Source organism: Uloborus diversus, chromosome 5 (assembly GCF_026930045.1).
Source record: "Uloborus diversus isolate 005 chromosome 5, Udiv.v.3.1, whole genome shotgun sequence".
NCBI lineage: Eukaryota > Metazoa > Arthropoda > Arachnida > Araneae > Uloboridae > Uloborus > Uloborus diversus.
Window position 1 is genome coordinate 38277123 of NC_072735.1, and position 21648 is coordinate 38298770.

The window sequence follows — 21648 nt, forward strand, 5'->3', positions numbered from 1 at the left end:
TCTAAAGATAATTTTTATTTTTAATAAATGTCAACATGCTATAAAATCAGCTAATGTATTTGAAAGTAATAAGAAAAAGTTAGCGATTGTTTTGATTCAGTTTTTTTACGCTTTGTATTACAGATAAAATCGATGATGTAATTTGCATCACTTAAAAGCATATGATTTTTAATTTTATCTTTCAGTAGAAAACGTGCCTATTTTTACCAATGCATACATGCATACATCAAACAAGATTCTTTCAAAATTCGTTTTAGTAATTTAGGACAACAATAAATATTTATTCTGGAAGTGATATTTTAAAAATAATTTGGTAAATTTTTTAATAATTTGTTATTTTTAAATGTTGTGTTATGAGTAAAGTATGTTTTTTTTTTTTTTCTTTTTTCATTTCTTGCAAAAGAATGATTCATTATTCACAGTCAGTTAAGAAATATTTAATGCATAGCAGATATGTGTCCGACAAAAGTTTAAATCTCAGAAGAAAAAAACCTTTCATTGCTAAGATATTTTATGTTTTAGGTAACTCATCAAAAGATTTAAAACAAAAACATTTCTGTTTTATCCAAACAAAAAGTTGAAAATCCTGAAAAATGTTATTTTAGATGTCAACTCTGTTCAGCAAGTTATAAACTCAACACTTTAAGAAAGCATAAATACAACCCCTTTTGAACTAGTATGCAAGGCAAAACATGAAGATGAAAAAGCATGCAGTCTCGACCTTAGAGTAGGAATTAGTAAATGGAGGGAACAAGTCCAATCATTGGCTTAGCAAAAACTGGGACAAAGACACCAGGTCACATGACTCAACAACGGCGAATGGTTGACACGCTTTGCGAGAGACTAGTGAAAGAAACCTTATTTCTTCCAATGCTTCTCATTAAAAACCATCACGTGACTTGGGGCCTCTCCTTCACAGATGAAAGTCTTCATCATCTCCATTTTGTCTCTTCTCAATGGTTTCTACCCTGGTGACAATGTTTTACTCTCTATTCAAGACAAAATATTTCACTACATTTCTCAAATTTCATTAAAGGTGAAACTTAGTATCATTGTCATTATCAATGGAGTACAAGTTCATTTGTACCCTTAAATTAGGCTTCAGAGCCTATTTATTTAAAAACATTTTTTTTAAAATATCCATTAATAAAATAGAATAAATTATTCAAAATCTTTTTTTTTCCAGGTTATTATAGAGAAAAGAGAACAACCCACAAATAGAAAAACTGATTTTTATTCAAACGTAAAAAAAGATTTTTTCTGGATCGCCAATTTGATCAAAAGATTAAAAACAATGTTTTAGCTGCTTAACTGAGACCATAAATTTCAATAAGATGATTAGCCTTTGTGACATATGCTTCTTGAGCTTCTGTTTGTTTCATACCTATAAATGATAAATAAGCTAATTTTAGAATGAAAATCATAACTTTCAAGCAACAATGTTTATTTCAGATATTTTGCTCTTGGGGGGGGGGGGGGGGTACTTTGAAAGTTTAAGGGGGACAAGGGCATTTTAAAGGGGTTTTCAAAAAGTGAAATACTTTTAATTTTTCAAATTGAAAAAACGGGTAATTCTAAATTTGAACATAAGTTATTAAGTATTGAAACTTTCAAAGAGGGGGTATTTCTTTTACTGAAAATTTAAGAAAATGTTATGAAGGAAATGTAATGGGACCCCAAATTAGTTTCAATTTAGGATTGCGATTGCAACGTAAAACAGAGGCATATGTAAGGACAATTTATTATGAAGTAGATAGAGATTTTTATTTAAAAAACATGAATAAAAGTTTATTATTTTTTTAAAAACTTTACTGAAATTAGTTTTGATAAAGCTGTAAAGCTAAGAAAACTTGGAGAATGATTTCTAGATACCCTTGTAAACTAAATATTGGAGTTCATTCTTTTATTATAATTTTTAAAGTTAAAGGTACAATATTATCACAAGTGATCATTGTAAATAAATTTTTAAACCAAAGAAAAAAAAATATTAAAAAACAAAAACCTCCCTCAAAATAATTTGTTTTTAACTCTGATTGCAAAGATGATCGCTTAAGACAGTAAAAGCTTCTCTGGGGAGACTTAAACAAGTTCACACATTAGAGGGCTTCAAGTTCTAGAATGATTATGAAATAAATCTGTTCTTCTCTCTCAGAGGAAATCGCGTAGATTTTTAAAAATGTTCTAACTTGGTAAAAGTCATGTCGGCCTGAAAAATGTAATGGGGGGGGGGAGTAAAAAATGCTGAATTTTCAGAAATTTCTTTAAAAAAGAAATTTTGTTTGTCATATAAAAGAGAAACAAACACAGCCATTATAGGCATTTCTATTAGAGCCCGCCAAAGATAAATCACAGCTGGCTATCAATTCACCGCCATACAATGATCCTAATCTAGGAAACTTTTGATTTCCAACGAGGTGTACCAGGAGTGCCTACAGAGTACATCTTAAGGTTCTGATACGAACCTCACCAATGTATTTGAGAGAGTTAACAATTAGAAAGATTATAGACAACATAGTTCCAACCACCCCATCCTTACCACAACAGCAATATTAACAGACAACAAACGAAAGGTAATAAAAGGAGGAAACATTTTTTCGTTAAATTATTGCACTTATTTTTCCAGGGGGAAAAATGTGCTTTTAGCAGTTTGTTGCCAGCAAGGGACTTTCCATCAACAGTAACAAAATGGAGGCCACAGAGGCCAATACCCCTCCCCCCCCCCTTCAGATGATAGAGTTCCGAATTTTCTATAATTTCCTTTAAAAAAAAGCTTTACATAGTAAAATAAGTGCAATCCAAATTTTTCTCCAGGGGGGGGGGGGCAGTTGGCCTCCTTAGGGGCCCCCCCTCCAGAGAGAGATGCCTGAAAGAAACACTGTCAAGCAATTCCACTACAAATCAATGAGTCATTACATAAAACTCTAACTACAAGTTTTTTTTTTTTTTTTTTTAATTGTATAAAAAGCAACAAATAAATTTTTTACCATATTTTTCTTCTAAAAATGAATTTGTAGGAGTAAAAACTAAACAAAATGCACATAATGTTTACCACACTAACTATCATATTTGAAAGAAAACTATGCTAGATAGATTTTAAACTAGGAGCTTGTAAAAGGGTTCATGTTAATTTGTGTTGTATAAACTAGTAGCTTTTAAGCATTCATAAGAACTTATGTAGAAAAGTTAATTAACTATTACTCTCCAGTTTAATGATTTAGGTTTTCAATAAGAATATACTTTGTAAAAGGTCTGTACAAATTCTTCTGATTTTGAAAAACATATTTTATTAACTATGAAAATTACATTTTATTAATGAAGCTTAAAATCTGAACAAACCTCTTTGATAAATTTTAGATAGCTCAAAAGTAATAACCACTAATTTTTTATAAGTAAAGTAAACATCACAATGTAATCAAGAATGATATTTTTTCAGATTTCAATTTCAAACAATTGCAAATGTCAAAATACTCACTTTCAGTACATTTTTGGACTCATTTTTGTATTTTTGATAACACTGTTAAACAATATGTTAAATTTTCCAATGTCAGCCAAACATTTTCTTAGAAGTGTCTAATTCAGTAGTGCTATATGGTACGATATTTTTCTAGCAAGTGCATACATTTTTATTGTTGTATATATTTTATAGCTTAGAGAAAATAGTGGAAAAATTATTCTCATGAAATTCGATCTGCAACAAATTAAACTTCTGTTTTGAACACAGTAAACTGACTGATAACAATTTCATGTAATCAAAGTTAAATCATAACTTCATTTTGATCAGCGGTGTCCACCATATGGCTTGTGGGTCTAGGAGGAATACAAAGCTGCCTGTTGTTTTCAATGATACAAATTTAAAAAAAAAAAAAAAAGAACCACATTCTGGAATATTTCACAACAACTGAAACCATGCTAGACAGTTTGGCAGCAATCTCAGCCAAGTTGCAGCCAACTAATCGCTTTTCCACTTCACTGCCACTGAAAGTCTCTTTCCTTTCATACTAGTTAGGTTTCCTGGATACAGGCAATTAGTCAATGTCAAATTTAGATACAAGTAATCAGAAATTGAGTTCAGGAAAACAGATGCCAACTTCCCATTAATAATATAAGCATCAACAAATGATAATTCAAATTGTTATTTATTTTCCTTTACTATGTTATCATTTTGATTTCTAGTTAGATCATTTTGAATTTCATATGTGATCTATCATTGATCGCATAAAATTCAAATTGTTTGAAAGATCATTTTGATTTGATATAAAAATCTAAATCAAAATTATTATCATTTGAATTTTATATGTGATCATTATATTAAGATGAATGTTGTGTGTAGGGGGGGGGGAGGCACAACATTTATCTTAATGAGTAACTCTCAGGTAATAAAGGTTAGAGACCAATGATTTAGGTAACATAACTGCATTTTTTTTAACAAAAAATTTTGAACTCATTCTTTTTTTTCAAATAAATAAAGTTATAACAATAAACGTTATTTTCTTGGGAACTGGCACCCACACCTTACCAGGAAAACAAAAATACACTTAACTACACTTGAACCAGAAAAAAAAAAAATAATAAATAAATAAAAAAAATGCAAGACTCATTAGCTAAACCTACCCAGAGTGGAAAATCATCCTGTGATTACTGCAGAAATAGCATCTCTACATAGTATAAAATGAAGTCTCCAAAAAGCATCTGTTTGTTTGAAGGCACAAAACTTGAGAACTACCCAGTTGATTTAGCTGAAATTTTCACAGTACTTTCTTTTAGAGTTTTCCGAGTAGTTCTTTTTTTTTATTCCAACTAAGGCCCAATTTTCACATAAATTCCCAAATATGGGGGTGAAAAATTACTTGCATACATTAATATTATATATTGTTGGAAAGAGTAGAATTTCCTGCGTTCCACGCAATTTGTTTTAATGTTCCAACTTAATAATGGCGGAAGTTATTTGCGAATTTAGCTCATTTTTTTTTAGGCTTAGCTGAAATTTGGGCACTACTTTCTTCATTAAACATATCAATAAAAAGTGAAGGAATTGTCCCAGTTTTCTTTTCAACACTATTAGAAAAAGCGACATTTTTTACTCCAGATCTCTCTCGACCTTTGGTCGAAGAACCAAGCTCCTATACCATCTAGAAAAAAAGTTACAGACCTTTTTCATTGAAGTTTCAAAATTTGTTCTGCATTCAAGTTATTGATGCCTTATTTTGCATTGCCATAGTTACGTTTTTTAAATCCATTGTTTCTTTCCTTCTTTTTCATTTTAATTTCTTAAAATTATTTTATTTTGTGTTTCCATGGTTATGCTTTTTAAATCCATCTTTCTCATTTTAATTTCTTAAAAGTATTTTGATATCTGTCGCCATTGTTTGGAAGGGAAATTTTGCATATTTTTTTCTTATAACTAAGCTTGATTGTTGAAAATACGTCATTTGACACAATTTCTACTTTGAAGGTAGACCGAGCATCTAGTACCAAATTTAAAAGCTCTCAAGTTATTTCTGTCTCAAGATTGATGTGACAATCAATTTTTCTTTGTGATGTCTAATTTTAAAATGAGTTTTACAATAACCTTAATTCAAAATTTATATCCAACTAAATTTTAATTTAAAGGAAAAAGCTTTTTCTGGTTTGATTGTGCTGAATTTTAATTACTTATATGTTATAGTTTGAAAATGCACATATCAGAAAAGAAAAAAAAAGGTCTTTAGTTTGAAAAGTTTTTCACATTGAAATAATATAGAACAGTGTATTTTCAAGCTTTAAAGTGAAATAAGCTTAATATCATTTGAATATTTTTCAAAGAAAATCTAAAAAGAGGATACCTTTTTTCGCATTCCAAGCATCCCATTTGGCCTTTCCTTTTAAATCGAACATTCCGGGACGACCTATTTAAAAATATTTAAACTGCACTTATTTTTGGTAAAATACATCAAATTACTTAAATATTTCTAGCATGCAACTACTTTAATAAAATTCATACACTGAAAAAATAATTTAACTGTGCAAAAAAAACCGTTTTCGCCCACAACACTAATAATAACTTTTGAATACTTAATTTTTAAATTCCTTCTTTTTCAAATCAAAAGGAGCATTTTATTTATGCAAAAAAGCTCAAACAACTCAATCCTGCATACTTTATGAACTGTAACGATTCATAATTTAGATCATGTTACACTACAGCCGCACAATACAGTATTACAGTAAGTTAAAAGAAAGTGTATAAAGAAATTATACCTATGCAAAGGTAACTTAGAATATTGTACATATGTTGTTTAAATATTTTTACATTTGCATTCAGTCTCATTTGCTATTTTTAAACCAATTTTAATATTAATAATTTGTTCACAGCATGTAGTATAAATAAAATGTAGTAAATAGAACAACAACAGACTAAATAACAGAAATTTAAGATCCATGTTCAATGACTGAGAAACAACTGTTCAATGACATGACCAACAACTGAGTTTCTGAATTTTCAAAGCAAGCTAAAAATTGTTGAGCCTCGTTTCTTCACTAGAGGAATGATTCTATAATAATATCAACATTGAATATTATTATACACTACTGGCCATTTAAATTGCTACACCAAGAAGGTGACATGGTACAGACATGAAATTTAAACGAGAGGAAGAAGATGATGTGATACGCAAATGATTAGCTTTTCAGCTTCAGCACATTCACACAACGCAGGCGCCCGTAGCGACACCTACAATGTGTTTAAATGAGGAAATTGTGCAGCCAATTTCCCACGTGCAAATTCAATTTGAACATTGCTGCGTGGTGCAAAATTGTTGTGATGCTTCGTGTAAGAAGAAGAAATGTGTATTAGCTTTTTTCTGCTTTTGATAGATGTCGAATTGTAGCCTACCGGAATTGCAGTTTATCCTATCGCAGTATTTCTGCACTCGTTCGTCGAGATCCAATGAGGGTCAGCAGAATATGGATTCAATGGACTCAGAATGGAATGGCCTTAATGGATCCTACAGCCACGTAGAAAGCCCTGAGTCAAGAAATGGGGTCATTTGCAAGACAAGTGTCTGCACGAACTGTTCGGTGACATTTACAGCAGCATGGACTGTCAGCTCGGAGACCATGCCAGTGGGTACCATCGATGCTACATCACAGACAGGAGCGTCTTCAATGATGTGATCAGCAACGAACCTGAGTGTACCAATGGCGAGACATCATTTTCCTGATGAATCCAGATTCTGCTTACAACATCATGATGGTCGCATCCATGTTTGGCAGCATCACGGTGAATTCACATTGGCAGTGTCCATTCGCCATCGTCATACTGGCCCATCCCCTGGCATGATGATATGGGGTGCCATTGGATACACATCTTGGACACCTCTTTTTCGCATTGACGGAACTATGAACAGTTAGATTACATTTTTGATGTGTTACGACCTGTGTCACTACCCTATATTTGAGCCTTGCAAAACTCTATGTTTCAGCAGGATAATGCATGACTGCATGTGGCCGGTGCAGACTTTCCTTGACACGGAAAATGTTCAACTGATGCCTTGGCCAGGACATTTTCCAGATATCTCACCAGTAGAAAACATTTGGTCAGTGGTTGCTGAACAACTGGCTTGTCAGCAAACGCCAGCCACTATGGTCGATGAGCTGTGGCATCGCGTTGAAGCTGCATGGGTGTCTGTACCTGTACATGCCCTCTAATCTCTCTATGACTCAATGCCCAAGCATATAAGCACTGTTATTGCTGCCACAGGGGGGTAGTTCTGAGTACTAATTTCTTAGGATCTATTGACCCAAATTTCTTGAAAAGTTAATCATTTGTTATTTCCAACAAAATATATGTGTCCAATAAATATCATTTTGTTTTCAGCATTTTTTCCTGGTGTAGCAATTTTAATGGTCAGTAGTGTAGAATATGAATATTATTACAGGGTGCCCATCACTCTCCCCCCCTTTCCCTAAATACCAAGAAGACCCTTCACCCAAAAGGAGAAAACTACCCTAAAAACCCTCCTCCCCCATTTTAATGCCACAATCTGCACCATGATCTTCCCTTCTGCTTTAGCTTAAATAGAAGCAAAATGGTTTTATCAACATTTGCATCACGATTTTCTACCATATACATTTGCATTTTAAAAGTTTCAAAAAAATAAATAAACTTTTGGCAATATCCTTCAGAAATTTACAAATTGCTTTCATGATCAAAATATTTCTAAAAAGCATAAACCATTCTGAAATGGTTTGTGAGGAAGAAATTGACACCTCTAATAGCCAATGAATAATGCTTCCCATCTATGTAGACAACTAGACGTTTATCTTCGTGTTTTAATACCTAGTATAAAAGTACGATGTTCTTTCTAAAAGATTTTACTAAAAGAAAGGAAGGTTTATCTCTTCTGACCTAAGATATTGGTCCAATATGCCTAGAGCAATCATTCAAATGTAGTTGAATCAGGTGCAGATACAAGCAGTGGTGTTCCCATAGGGTATATATACTCCATTTATGCCGTAAACTCTCAAACATTTTTTAGACATATAGCCTATACCCTCAAGCTTCAAAAACTTTCATTTAATGACATATTACGTATATGATCGCATATACATATTGTGAATAATGGATTACTGGGAGTATACCCTCAGAAAAGTGGATGGGAATATCTCTGGATACAAGGGGACGGCCATGGGGGTCATGATCTTCCTCCCTCCCTAAACTGTAGACAATATTATTCAACCACATAGTGTTCAAATACTTCATGAAGAAAACGTAAACGATTTCAGTAATATTTTCAATTCATTAATTATTTTTTAAAGTAAATATTTAAAATATATTTTCTTTCATTACTTTGTTTAAATGCTTAGTAGTAACGTTTATACCTTAGTGAGTGGCATTCCTTTCCAATTTCATGCTTTTGTTGACACCCAAACAATTTTAGAAATTTTTTGTACCCAAAACCCTGCATTCTTCAGTGTGCCCCCCCCCCCTCGCTAAAATGGTAGTCTGTTTCCGCTCTTGAGTTGAATAACCATATCATGTCCCGTTTTTTTACAAAATTTTCGGTAATTCCTTTAAACTAGTGACACAGCTCACAAACTCCTAGCCAAAAATCCCACAATAGTATTTATAATTTTGGCATAAGAATCTAAGCAGTCAAGAAAAATAGTTCCTGTCAAAATACAGTAGGCGCCACTTAATGTGATCACTTTGGGACAAATACAATTTGATAACAATAACCGAAAAGAATCCAGGCGATACAAAATAATGATTTTTTTTTCAATTAAGAAGTGTCTAGTTTTGAAACCGCAAATTAAAATTACCATGACTCAACTAAACGGACTGTTAAATTATAAATTACAAAATTAGCAGAATGGAAATATTTGAATCATAAAAGGAAAAACTAAAATATACAATTTTTAAACACATAGCAATAGGTTAAATAAAATATAACCATTTACTTGCGCATCCTTCTCCTTGACATTCGTAAACCACACTTTCGAAGCAGATTAAGCTTCACCATCTGATCCAGCATGATTTCGCTGATTGTTTAAATTTTCCTTTAGCTTCACTTTAATTTAATCTCGTCATGATTCTTCAGCATGGGTAAATTGTTGAAGCGTTTTAAATTTTTAACGTTTTCTTTGGTAGTTAAATCATTGTGCTTTTCCTCTATGGATAAAATGTTTGACCGTTTAAAGTTTGGAAGGTAACTGGACAGGGAGAAAAATTCTTCTGCTTTGCTAAAGAAGGGACTTTTTTTCCCCCAAAAGCTATATTAATTCTCTCAAAGTGGGAAGAGATCACCGACTGCAACCATGGAGGTCCTCCATCCATGTCTGCAACATGTCCAATGGTTGATTTTTTTTTTCATGAGCAAACTAAAGAAATCTTATTAGGGGAAGTTTATGGGGTCACTGAGAACGAACTTCCTGTTGTTTTATTCCTAGAAAAAGTTTGCATTGCTTTGAAAACCACAAAATGCCAAACAAAAAGTTAGTCTTGTCAGGGTTTGTCGTATTTCTGTTGGTTGAGGAACAAAAAAAGGAAAAAAATTGAAAGTTTATGAAAAAGTGGTAACAATAAACAAAGACTGATTACAATATCCGACTTTTTTAACACATGTTAATATACAAGTGTGCCTGGACTATGTGATTCTGAATACATTAAGCGAATGATACCATTAACTGTGATCACATTAAGCGGCGCTTACTGTAATTTGAAACACTGTGGTAACCTGAGATTGACAATAAAAACCTATATGCAACATTTTAAGTGATTTAAGATAAAAATAATGTAACATAAATTCCGATGTTTGAAAAAGTGACATGACATATGAGGATCTGTGTGTTAGGAAAATGAAGTTTGATTGCAGGTGTATATGTACAGTAGGATCTTGTTCATCTAAATAGCTTTTATTTTCGAAAATTGCAGTTCCAAGTGGATAGTTAAAGATTAGCAGAAAAAATTTAAATATAATAAAACAACAAAATATGTTTTAAGCATGCACAATCCTCTCAAGGTAAATGCTAAAAAGAGGTAATGGTATTATGAATTTATTGTTTTGTTGAAATGAAAATAAATAAGATATTTCATTTAAATAAGAAAGGTAGCAATGATTTCTGTTGCTGTTGCCTATGGATGAGATGAGCTGCTGTGACGATATATAGCAGAAATAACTTAAGTTTTTTCATAGTTAAGTTTTTTGACAGAAAAAAAAGTTTCTTTTAAGTTTTATTTTCTATATTAAAATCAACAAATTCAGAAATACAAAAGAATTCAGCAATTCAGTCTACTAATTTACCACAAGTGGCATTCTATGGGGAAGGTCATGATTGTTCTTTGAAGTAACCAAAGATTGTCTAAAGTTACATTTTAGGGCCTTCAATTTCGAAAAAATTCCCAGGTTCTAGACACCCTATTATACTTGTGCCCAAATATTACACTTAAGATCCCCCTACTCTTTTGAACTTTTATGCTCATATTCCAACACTGATACAAGTTTTGTTTTCCATTATTAGCAAAGATAAAAATGCTTAATAAATCAAGACTTATCATAAAATGAAATAAATAATATTATTGATTAAAAAAACAAACAAATTGTTTTAAAAACATACTTGTATTGCAATCACCAACAGTAGCCTGCTTATACAAAGCATACAGGTCCAACAATTCATCATCTGTCGGCTTTGACTTCAATTTTGTAACATCCTCAGCTGCTTTTTCGAATTTCTGGAAAATATACGTTTTGATCCTTTAATTATTAGAATAACCCCTCATTATATCGCGCTTTTCAGGGGACAAAGAAAAAGAGCGATATATCCAAAAATGCGATATAACGGAGGGCATTAAAAATTGTTATGTCCAATACACAAGTAAATTAATTAGCATTCGTTCTTTTTGACATTATTTTCTAAAGGTCGAGATTCACTCGCCACATTCTCAGTTGAAAAAGTGGCAACCTATAAAAACGTCCTCAGTTGCCATTTCCCCCCTGTTGTTTCTAAGAAAAATAATCTTGGGATGAACACTAATTATGCACAAACTCAAAAGGGTGGAAGAAAATAAATCGATTTGGAAGCATACGCCTGAGGATAAACACATCAAGGAAGATCGTTTTTTGACCAAAACGGCAATACTTTTCAGTTTAAGTGTGAAACATAGACGCCATATTTGGTCACTCACAAGATGGAAGTAGGCAAAGTACTTAAGTTTGCAAAAATAAAGCAGAATTTGATATTTATTCAAATGCAAACTAATGAAAATAATGCAAAATATGCTGTATTCATTTATATTTTATTATTTAAAAGTTTTCTTGATAAATGAAAATTTTTGTATTTAAAATTTCATCTTATACTTATTACATTGGAAGCTAATGTGCTAAGAGCTATAACAGTTCAATTAAATTGACGTTTGATGAGGATTTTACATTTTACAATTATTTTTATGCTACAAATTCAAAAACTTAACTCTAAATTTTTAGTGCAGTCGCCATATTTGATCACTTCCAAGATGGAAGTAGACAAGATTCTTTAAGTACCTAAGTTTCTAAAAATAGAATTGGATGTCTACTGCAATACAATGCAAACTATTGAACATTCTGCAAAATGTGCTGTATTTGATGCCCTGAATAATTAACTATTTTCTTGAAAAATGCAAAAAATTTTCCTTCAAATTTTATCTTCAGAATATTGTTTTATCCCTATTGCTTCAGGCGAATGTGCTAAAAACCGCGTCTTTCATCTAAATTGTTTTTTGAGGGTTTTTGATTATTAAAATTACTTCCATATCTTAAATGTTCTCGTAGTCGCCATGTTTGGTCATTCGCAAGATGGAAGCAGACAAGACAATTTCATTGTCTAAGTTTGCAAAAACAGAATTAGATGCCTATCTCGGTGCAAACTACTGAAAATAACATAAAAAGGGCCTGAAATTATGATTTTTTTAAACGAGTTATTTTCTGGAAAAGTGGAATTTCATCAGCAAAATTGTATTTTTTGTAAATTTCATCTAAAATGCAGTTTTTTGCCGACTATTTATTGATTTATTTATTTATTTTGAAAAAACAACAAAAAATGCATGTTTCTAGCTTTTAAAATGTAATTCTGTAAAGTTCTATTTATTTGCTTTTTCATTGAAGTAGTAAAAACTCCTCTCTCATTTTGTACTTCAACACTCGGCGACAGTGGTGGCCACCTGTTTTTTGGGTCTAGTGGCCACTTAGAAATTTTCTGAATCTTGACCTTTATTATTTTCTAATGGTTTAGATGTGGGTACTATCACACCTATTGAAATTTCAACAGGATTGAAATTTAAGTAAATTTTCACCATCAGAAAGTTAAAATCATCAAAGGGCGAATGAAGACAATCTTTCTGAGCTACCGTGAGATAAGAATGAGCATTCCAATAACCTATTATTCCCAATAGACTTTCTAATCCGTTTGACTTGCTGTAGAAAGGATGTGAAAAGTAAAAGAAACCAGATTGTTTCCAGGAAACTCTTTCATTCATCCAGATCATTCTTCCTTTCTTTGATGCAAATCCCGGTTTGTGCAACCAAGCACAAATATTTTCTGTATTAAAAGAATTACGTATGTTCTCCTCTACATGGGCTAGTATGACACCTGCTTGATGTCTCCAGTCATTGTAAAGGCAATATATCAATACAAAAGAAAATGTCAAGTAGTTTACAGATCATCTTAAACTGAAATATACTGTGTGGGTATGTAAATTAGGATGACAGGAATTGCTATTGCTTTTCCAGCAAATTCAGAAGAATTGCTTAATTTTGTTCATTGATAAAATAAAAAAGAAAGAGACCTTTATTGTGCATACCATATGGTTTCAAACTTAGAGAAAAATTTTTTTTTCTTATTTTAGGCTTTAATATTTCGGGAGACAGAAGAAAAGAGCGATATAACGAGGCGCGATATAACAAGGGGGCTACTGTATTTACATATGTCTCTACATTTGCAAAATAATCAATACTAATAACAATACTACACAGAAAAATTCATCTCGTACTTATTACATTCTTTTGCTGTTGTATGCAGATAAACCAACTGGAAAAAACTTTTATAGACACACAAAGACTTTTTTTCTGTTTTTTTACTCTTGTAAAACAGTCAAGAAAAAATGTTATAAAAATTATGATTATTATTTTGCTATTAGAATGCAGCAGCATTTTCGAAATGAATGAAATATAAACAAGTCAATGTCTTTGAGTAAAGCAGGACCTTCATTTCCAATTTTGTAAAGAAGTTTTAACAACATTTAGTACACTTATCATTTAAAAGTCAAATTTATTTAGTTATACTACATTTAATGAACACGACACATGATATACAAGGTATTATAAAAGACAAGAAACCTACATATAGGTCCACCAGTTGGTATGTTTTCAGGGGGGTGGGGATCAATGGGTAATTGTACTGAATGCAAATTTAATCGTTAAACATTGAATAAATCTCTCAGATTGGGGGGGGGGAGAATCCCTGTGATCCCTCCAAATGTTGGGCAGACATGACATTTTCATACATTTGCAAATTATATGTACAAACAATAAATTTCTTAAATTAGACATTTAAAAAATGTATATTTAAGTAGGATGATACTTGAAAATTACATTTCAAAAATTAAACTCAATGCCACGAAGCTATTTTGCAATCAAATCCAATAATAAGTTTCATTAATGCAATTTTCAAATTAAAAAAAAATAGCTAATAATTTCTCTTTAAACTCAAAAGAAAACGATGCGACATAACATCATAAAATAAAAACAAAATAATAACACAAGAAAACAACCGTGCATGATAAGGGAACGAATACATATGTATGAAAATATTTACCTCGACCAAAGACATTTTTTTACAAAATGAAGAGTCAAGTACTTTTAACAATTATCGATCTTTTCAATCGTACATACAACTACTGCCACGCTAATTCTTGTCAGATTTCTGCAAAGAAGAAGCTTATCGATTCAGGAAACGTCTTACGAAAATACAGGTAACTTCCTTCAACAGAAAATTCTTGCTAGCTTGACACAGATGTCTTTGAAATGGACACTTGTATTTGGGGCGAAAACAAGGGTCTATAGCCGGCGGACGTACTAATAAACGTAATCTCGCATCCCCATCAGATGATGATATAAATACAATGCAAACGTTGCCAAAAGCATAACGAAATAGTTTCTCATATTCGCAGAGGCACAGCCACGGGAGGAAAAAAAGCGAAAATACGAGACATTAGTCAACTTAAATTTTTTAACGGTCCGAAAAACACTATCGGAACTTCTAAAATCCCAAAATTTAAACCTTTGCATTTTGTCCCAAATTTGTAACTTGAAACTTTTTCCTTTTCTTATTTATTCGTTCCTTCGTACCAGTTTTTGTGCAAAACGTCCACATACGGAGGTGCTTAAAACAGTCAAAGGTTAAGAATGACGCAATTTTAGTGGATCTAAAATTTCCCACTTGCAAGGAGCATTTAATTTGATTGAACTAAACAAACGTTAACAACTGCAATTTGTGTGTGAGAGGCAGGGGGAGGTGGCAGGGCCGTAGCCAGGGGTAGACCAGGCTGGAAATTGACAATTCCACTATGGAGAACTGAAGAAGCTAAATGGTTTTGGAAAGGGACGAAGGGTTCTCTAGGATATATTAATCAATAATTAAAACAGGGGGTGTCCACCTCCCTTATAATGCGAAGACGCCGCAAAAATCAAGAGCCCCCCCCCCCCCCCCGCCTCCCAAAATGGGGGAAAATACAAATACCGCTCAAAGCAACCCTCCTAAAAATTTCAATACTGCTGTATACGCTCTCCCAGACAGCACAGATCTTCCAATATTCGTTGTTATATCGTTGAACTGGTGCAAAACTCATGACATATCACAAACGGATATCGACGCAATGTAGATTTCCTCACGTAATTGAGATTTTCCAAATATGGTTGACAAAAGTACGAAATTGGCACGGGTTTCAAAATAAATCCAAAACATGTTTGAAAGTTTACATTTATAGTATATAGCCTATCTCTAATTTTTGTAATCATTTTGACGAGTTTTTACATGTCTGAAAACTGTTTAATCTGCTCATGCGCAACAATTTCAGTTTAGAAAAATGGCTATTTACTGACTGCAGTATGTTTCCACGTTGTCAGTTGTCGGGTTGTATATTGTTGTGAGCGTGAGTGTGTAAATGAATTAGCGATTTCTTGTATTAACGTAAAGTAAGTAATTGCCTGCTTTTTAAGTTTTTTAAATTATGTTTTCTAAATTCAAGAAACAATGTTCTGGTCGTCAAAACGACGTAGAGATAGCTTTAAATTAAAAATTCTTCTTCTTATTATTATTATTATTATTATTTGTTTGTTTGTTCAGATTATATTGCTGGAATAAAATTTGTGAATTGTGCATACAAAAGAAATGGTTTATTGTCTACTTAAATATGATCACAAAATTGGTTATCAATGATTCATAGATTACTTGCATGTTTCTTGAAAGTTTTAAATCTTTAAAATTACTTTTTTAAAACGCTAAAAATAGTTAACATCAGCCATTTTTTCTTAAATTATTTTAATAAAATATGCATATTTATTTATATTTGAAATTAGTTTAAAAATTATTTCATTTTTCTTGTCTTTCTTAATTATTTTATTGAATTATATTCCAAATTTGAATTTCATTCAAATGATTTTTTAAAAAATCTTAAGTATATTACTGTTTTAAAAAGTTTGAGGGTAAAAAAGTTTTTAAAACTTTCAAAAAGTGTGCAAACAGTCTATAAATTATTGGTAATTAATTTACCAAGATGCAGTTTATGTAGATATTTCGTGACACAAACACATGAGAAAATCGTTGATAAATCCTCTGAAACAGGTTGTTAGTTCATCTAATATTAGTAGATAAATCCATTTAACCTCTAAAATCCGTTGAAAACTCCTCCAGAGAACAATATAACCAAAATAGAAATATCGTTGATATTTTGTAAGCATCCAAAAAACGTTGATAATTGCTCCCAAAAATGTTGAAAGTCATATCATATCTACAGCGATTTCACGTAAAATCGATGTGCTGGGCGGACATTTTGCTGTTTTATCAACCACTTCTCTACGAATTTAAGAGGATTTCGGTACATGTGATCACGTTGCTGTTACATTACTTCTACGATTTTGCGACGATTTGTGCTGTTTGGGCTGCGCCATGATCCCACAAGGTGGCCACCCATTTATTCCAAGAAAAACCAAAGGAGCTCAGGTTTGAGGGCACAATAAAAATAAAAAAAACCCCGGGGGAACGTTTCCTCCCCCCACCAAATCCCAAGTGTACCTAAAATTTTTCGGAACAGAGTACAGGAAAATTCTTCGGTTTTTTAAAACTTTAAGAATGGCACCAGGAAAATCAAGGAGAAAATTGCAAAGATGAATCAAAAGAGGGGAACGGGGAAACTGTCCCTCCCCCCTCGAAAAAAAAAACCCGAGTGCACCTAAAACTGTTCAGCAGAGCACGGGACAATTCTTTCGTGTTTTTAGAACTTGAACGAAGGCACTAGGAAAAAGCAATCAGACATTAGCAGAAACGGACTCACAGAGAGAAATTGGAGAAATATCCCTTCCTCTCACGCACACACGCACACACACACACACACACACACACACACACACACACACACACACACACACACATACACACACACAAATAACATATCTCAAATCTCATACAGTACAACCTCGATATCTCAAATCTCTCGGGGCGGGAAAAAATTTCGAGATATCAAGTTTTCGAGTTATCAAGGTTTTTAAAAAATTACACTGGTAACTCTCACATTTACACACACGTACACTATATGCATTTATATATGCACTATGGGACCACTTCGAATTACGATCAATAAAGTAGTCTTCAATATTTCACTAGATTTGAAATTTTCTAACTGTCGAAAGTGCACAGGATAAGATTTTGAAATGAACAACAATTTCAACTTTGTTTTTTCACTTAAAAATTTTAAAATTCTAATTTTATCTTTAACCAGTAACCTCACATTCAAAAAGTTCTCAGCAGCCATTTGGTAGGAGTTAAAATAGCTGAATGATGAAAATGACGAACGCATTTTCCGTTTTCGCTTGAATACTGACGGACGAAAAATCGAACCCCTTTCCTCAAAGTGGACAACATGTTCGAGAGAAATGCAAAGATTCTAAACTCTGGGGAAAACACATCACCCCCTTCATACCAACAATCCCCTACTATCTGGCCCCAATCCCCTATTCACAAAATTTTCAAGAAAAGGGATGAAAAACGTTAAGCAATTGTCCCTGGAACTGGTTTTACTACAAAAATTGCCAAAGCGAAACGACATTTGAAACTTGCTTCTGTGCAAAAATTTCGATACATCAAGGGTTTCGAAAAATAAATTTCGAGATAACTATGGAAGATACATAGGGGTTTTCATAGATAATCCTGGGGAAAATTTTTGTTTCGAGACATCAAGGGTTGCGAGATAAGGAGGTTCGAGATATCAAGGTTTGACTGTATGTGTATCTTAATATTTTAGAATAGATTGCTGAAAAAATCCTCTGTTTTCTAGAACTTGAAATTGAAGAAAGGCTCCAGATAAAGCGATTAGACAATAGCAGAAGTGAATCCACGGAGGGGAACAGAGTAATGTCCCCCTACTCCTACTCCTCCCCCCCCCCTTAAAAAAATCCCGTGTGTATCTAATTTTTTGTTTAGAACAGAGTGCAAGGAAATTCTTTTATTTTAAAGAACTTGAACTTGAAGATAAGCTCCAGAAAAAGCGATTAGACAATAGCAGAAATGGATCCACGGGAAGAAACTAGGGAAAATCTCCCCCCCCCCTCCCCCCCCCAAAAAAAAATCCCACTTGTATCTAAAAACTTTCAGAACAGAGTGCATGAAATTCTTCTATTTTATAGAACTTTAACTTGAAGAAAGGCTCTAAGAAAAGCGATTAGACAATAGAAGAAGCGGATTGACGGAGGGAAGCTAGAGAAATCCCCCCCCCCACCAACAAAAAAATCCATGTGTAACTAAAACATTTCAGATCATGGGAGACAATATGGTTTTTCTCCTACTAAAATTGACCACTCCTACATCTGAAACATGAAGTAAAATTATAATCTACAGATGAAAAAAGAAATTGTGGGCCTTGATTTTCAACAATTTCAAGTTTGAGAAAAAAAAGCTTATTTTTTGTTATGTTGATCAATAATTATGTTGGCATGATAAATAATTATGTATGTACTTGATTCGCTCTTCCTTATCAGAAAAAATAACATTGGATTAAATAGGTAAGTTGCTTGGTTGTTAGCTGCCGGGGGGAAAAGAGATTCAGGGTCCGCTATCCCTGTCCCCCTCCTCCTCCCGCCGCACAGTGCAGTATTTAACTGAAAATCCTGGTCAAAACTAGATTGAAATTTTCACTTTTCTGAAGGCAACACCCTTGTGTGTGTTTGTGCGCTGTACGGCGAAGCTATTCCACTTATAGACACGAAACTTGGTATACAAGTTGCCTAAAAGGTCTGATGTTACAATTTCAAGCTCGATTTTTTAAATTTGAATTAGAAAATGAAATATTTAATGTTTTATCCACGGTTTAGATTTTTGCATGTTTACGACCGTAAAAACGATCCTAGTAAACGTAGAAAAAAAAAAAAAAAAAAAAAAAACCAAGGCATCGCTAGGTAGGAAAAATAATTTTCTTCAAAAATATGATTCGTTTGAAGTTCTAACGTAATTAACCGAATTTCTAGGAATTTACAAGAGGGAGGTCACTTTTTCGACTTTTTTCAATTATTCAATCAATGTAAACTAAAATTCCTGCATCCGATATTCTAATAATGTTATGACTCTGAAACTTTTTAAGGGAAAAAAAATCGCATATTACCTTTATTTAAAGCGAAAACGACGAAGTTATGTTGTTTCACTGATTTATAATGAATTTTTTTTCAATGAGTTAAAATAAAAATTTTCAATAACTTTCACTCGATCCGAAATGGATGCAACAGTTGGCTGCTTGCCAATAATAGTTAGACAAGTGATAAGTAAACATGTTTGGTGCGGTATGGCTGTTTTTCCCGTCTTTTCCTTCGAAGATATGTAATTAAGTGTGTGGAAAGAAAAGGAAAGAAAAAAAAAAAAAGAGGTTAAAAAATCTTAAGTGTTCCGAACAAAACACTAATTTGAAACCAAAAAAAAAAAAATCAATTTTATTCTTTTCGTTCGGTTTCAATCATTAAAACCCTGAGTTACTCATGCACAAAAAGAATTGAAGACAAGTGTTTCGGGGTTACAAGGAACCGGTTTTCCATCGTAAAAAAATAACTAAATGAACTAGGAAGTTATAACTGTAAAAAGACTGTAATAACAGTGAAGATCAATGGCCCTCTTAAAACTGTCTACTCCCTTGCTCATTACCACCTCTTCCGGTAAGCTGTTCCAAGGTTCCACTACCCTGCTAAAATAATAGTTTTTCCTAATATCCATGTTAGCCTGAGATTTAAATAGCTTAAAACGATGACCCCTTGTCCTGTTTTCAGTGCTAAACTTCAGCCCCGTAAAATCTTTCATTTTAATAAATTTAACCAGCTGAATCATGTCCCCTCGGTCTCTTCTTTGCTCAAGACTGTACATTTTTAGCCTTCTAAGAGTGGAATCATAATTTAAGTGGGAAAGTCCACTTATTAGCCTTGTAGCCCGCCTTTGAACCCTTTCCAATACATTAATGTCTTTCTTAAGATAAGGAGACCATAACTGAACAGCATACTCCAAATGGGGTCTTACCAAACTTCTATACAAGGGCAGAAGAACTTCTTTAGATTTGTTTGAAATAGATCTATTGATAAACCCAAGCATCTTATTGGCTTTGTTGCTAGCAATGCTGCACTGTTGGCTAAACTTTAAATCCTGACTTATTAAGACCCCCATATCAGTAACTTTGTCTGGCTGACTAATGACTGAACCTTGCAAATAATAACTTGTACACTTATTTCCATGCCCGTCCCCATAACTTTATTTTCAACAATGATCTGAAAAAATATAAATATTTATTTATTTTATCTAAAATCTATCTCAATTTTAAGGAAGAGCAAGTTTTCTTAGTGAGATCACAAAATAATTTATTTTATTACCTCATTAACGTACATGAGAAAATCAACATAACTAAACGCAAACACATGTTTTAGTGGTGAAATGAATCCCTTTAGCGATGCCACGAAGGTAAGCAATTCGAAATTAATTGGATGATTCTCATTTCATAGCTTACATCTTTATACATTGATGAAGCGGTTTCTCGTAACCCTGAAACTCGTGTCTGAAATTTTATTGTTGTTTGTGCGCTTAAATATGTTGATTTTTTTCATTCAGTAGAGTATACTTATAAAAACGTGCTACAATTTTATTAAATCTTTGTAGGTAAATTCAGTTTGAAATCATGACTTGTCACAAAACGATCGGTTTATGTACTTTTTCTAAAAAAAAAATCATTTAAAAAAAGGGCAGTTGTAGGCGGAAGATTTTTTTTTGTTGAAATTATCACTAGAGAGTTTGCCAAATACAATGCAACTTTCAAAACAGCCCGACTAAGCCCGACACTCATTTAAAAAGATTTCTCAAGTTCTAAATTAAGGCGAAAAGCGTTTAAAAATCTCTCGTACCAAATCTTTATTTTTTTTTTACAAAAAGAAAATAAAAATATTTGCTTTGATTTATAATTAGCACAAAGCCCAGACATTTCATTATCCCGAAAAATTGATTTGGTTCAATTCCATTCATTTATAAAGCCACAAAAAATCTACATTGAAACGTAATAATTAAGCTGAAACGTAACAAAAAAGCGAAAATTCTTATAGAAATTTTATTTTTTACCGAGGCTATGAGTAGTTGTACGTGATTCAAGTTTCCAAAACAGGTGCCGATCGACGCACCGATTAGTCAACTATCATAGAATAAATTTTCATAAAAGTCGAATAAATTTTTAATTTTGGTCTTTTGACCAGGATTTTCATGCAAATACTCCATTGTGGGCCGGAAGAAAAAAAAGCACAAAAGAAATTTGTGCTAGGAGCATTCAATTTATTGTTGATTCTCTGTCCGCTAGATGGCAGCATGAATGATGACTTTTTCGGATTCGACTACGATAGTGCCGTTGCGGTAACG

At 32.7% G+C, this 21648-nt stretch overlaps 1 protein-coding gene across 1 annotated transcript; it reads right to left on the reverse strand.

Annotated features, from left to right (window-relative positions):
- Positions 1–1218: 1218 nt before the first annotated feature.
- On the reverse strand, positions 1219–14601 carry LOC129222147 (acyl-CoA-binding protein homolog). Its single transcript, XM_054856603.1, has 4 exons — positions 14323–14601; positions 11092–11206; positions 5823–5885; positions 1219–1384 (listed from the first exon to the last, which is right to left on the reverse strand). The coding sequence occupies exons 1-4, from the start codon at positions 14335–14337 to the stop codon at positions 1308–1310; spliced, it is 270 nt and encodes an 89-aa protein (XP_054712578.1). The 5' UTR covers positions 14338–14601; the 3' UTR covers positions 1219–1307.
- Positions 14602–21648: the final 7047 nt, after the last annotated feature.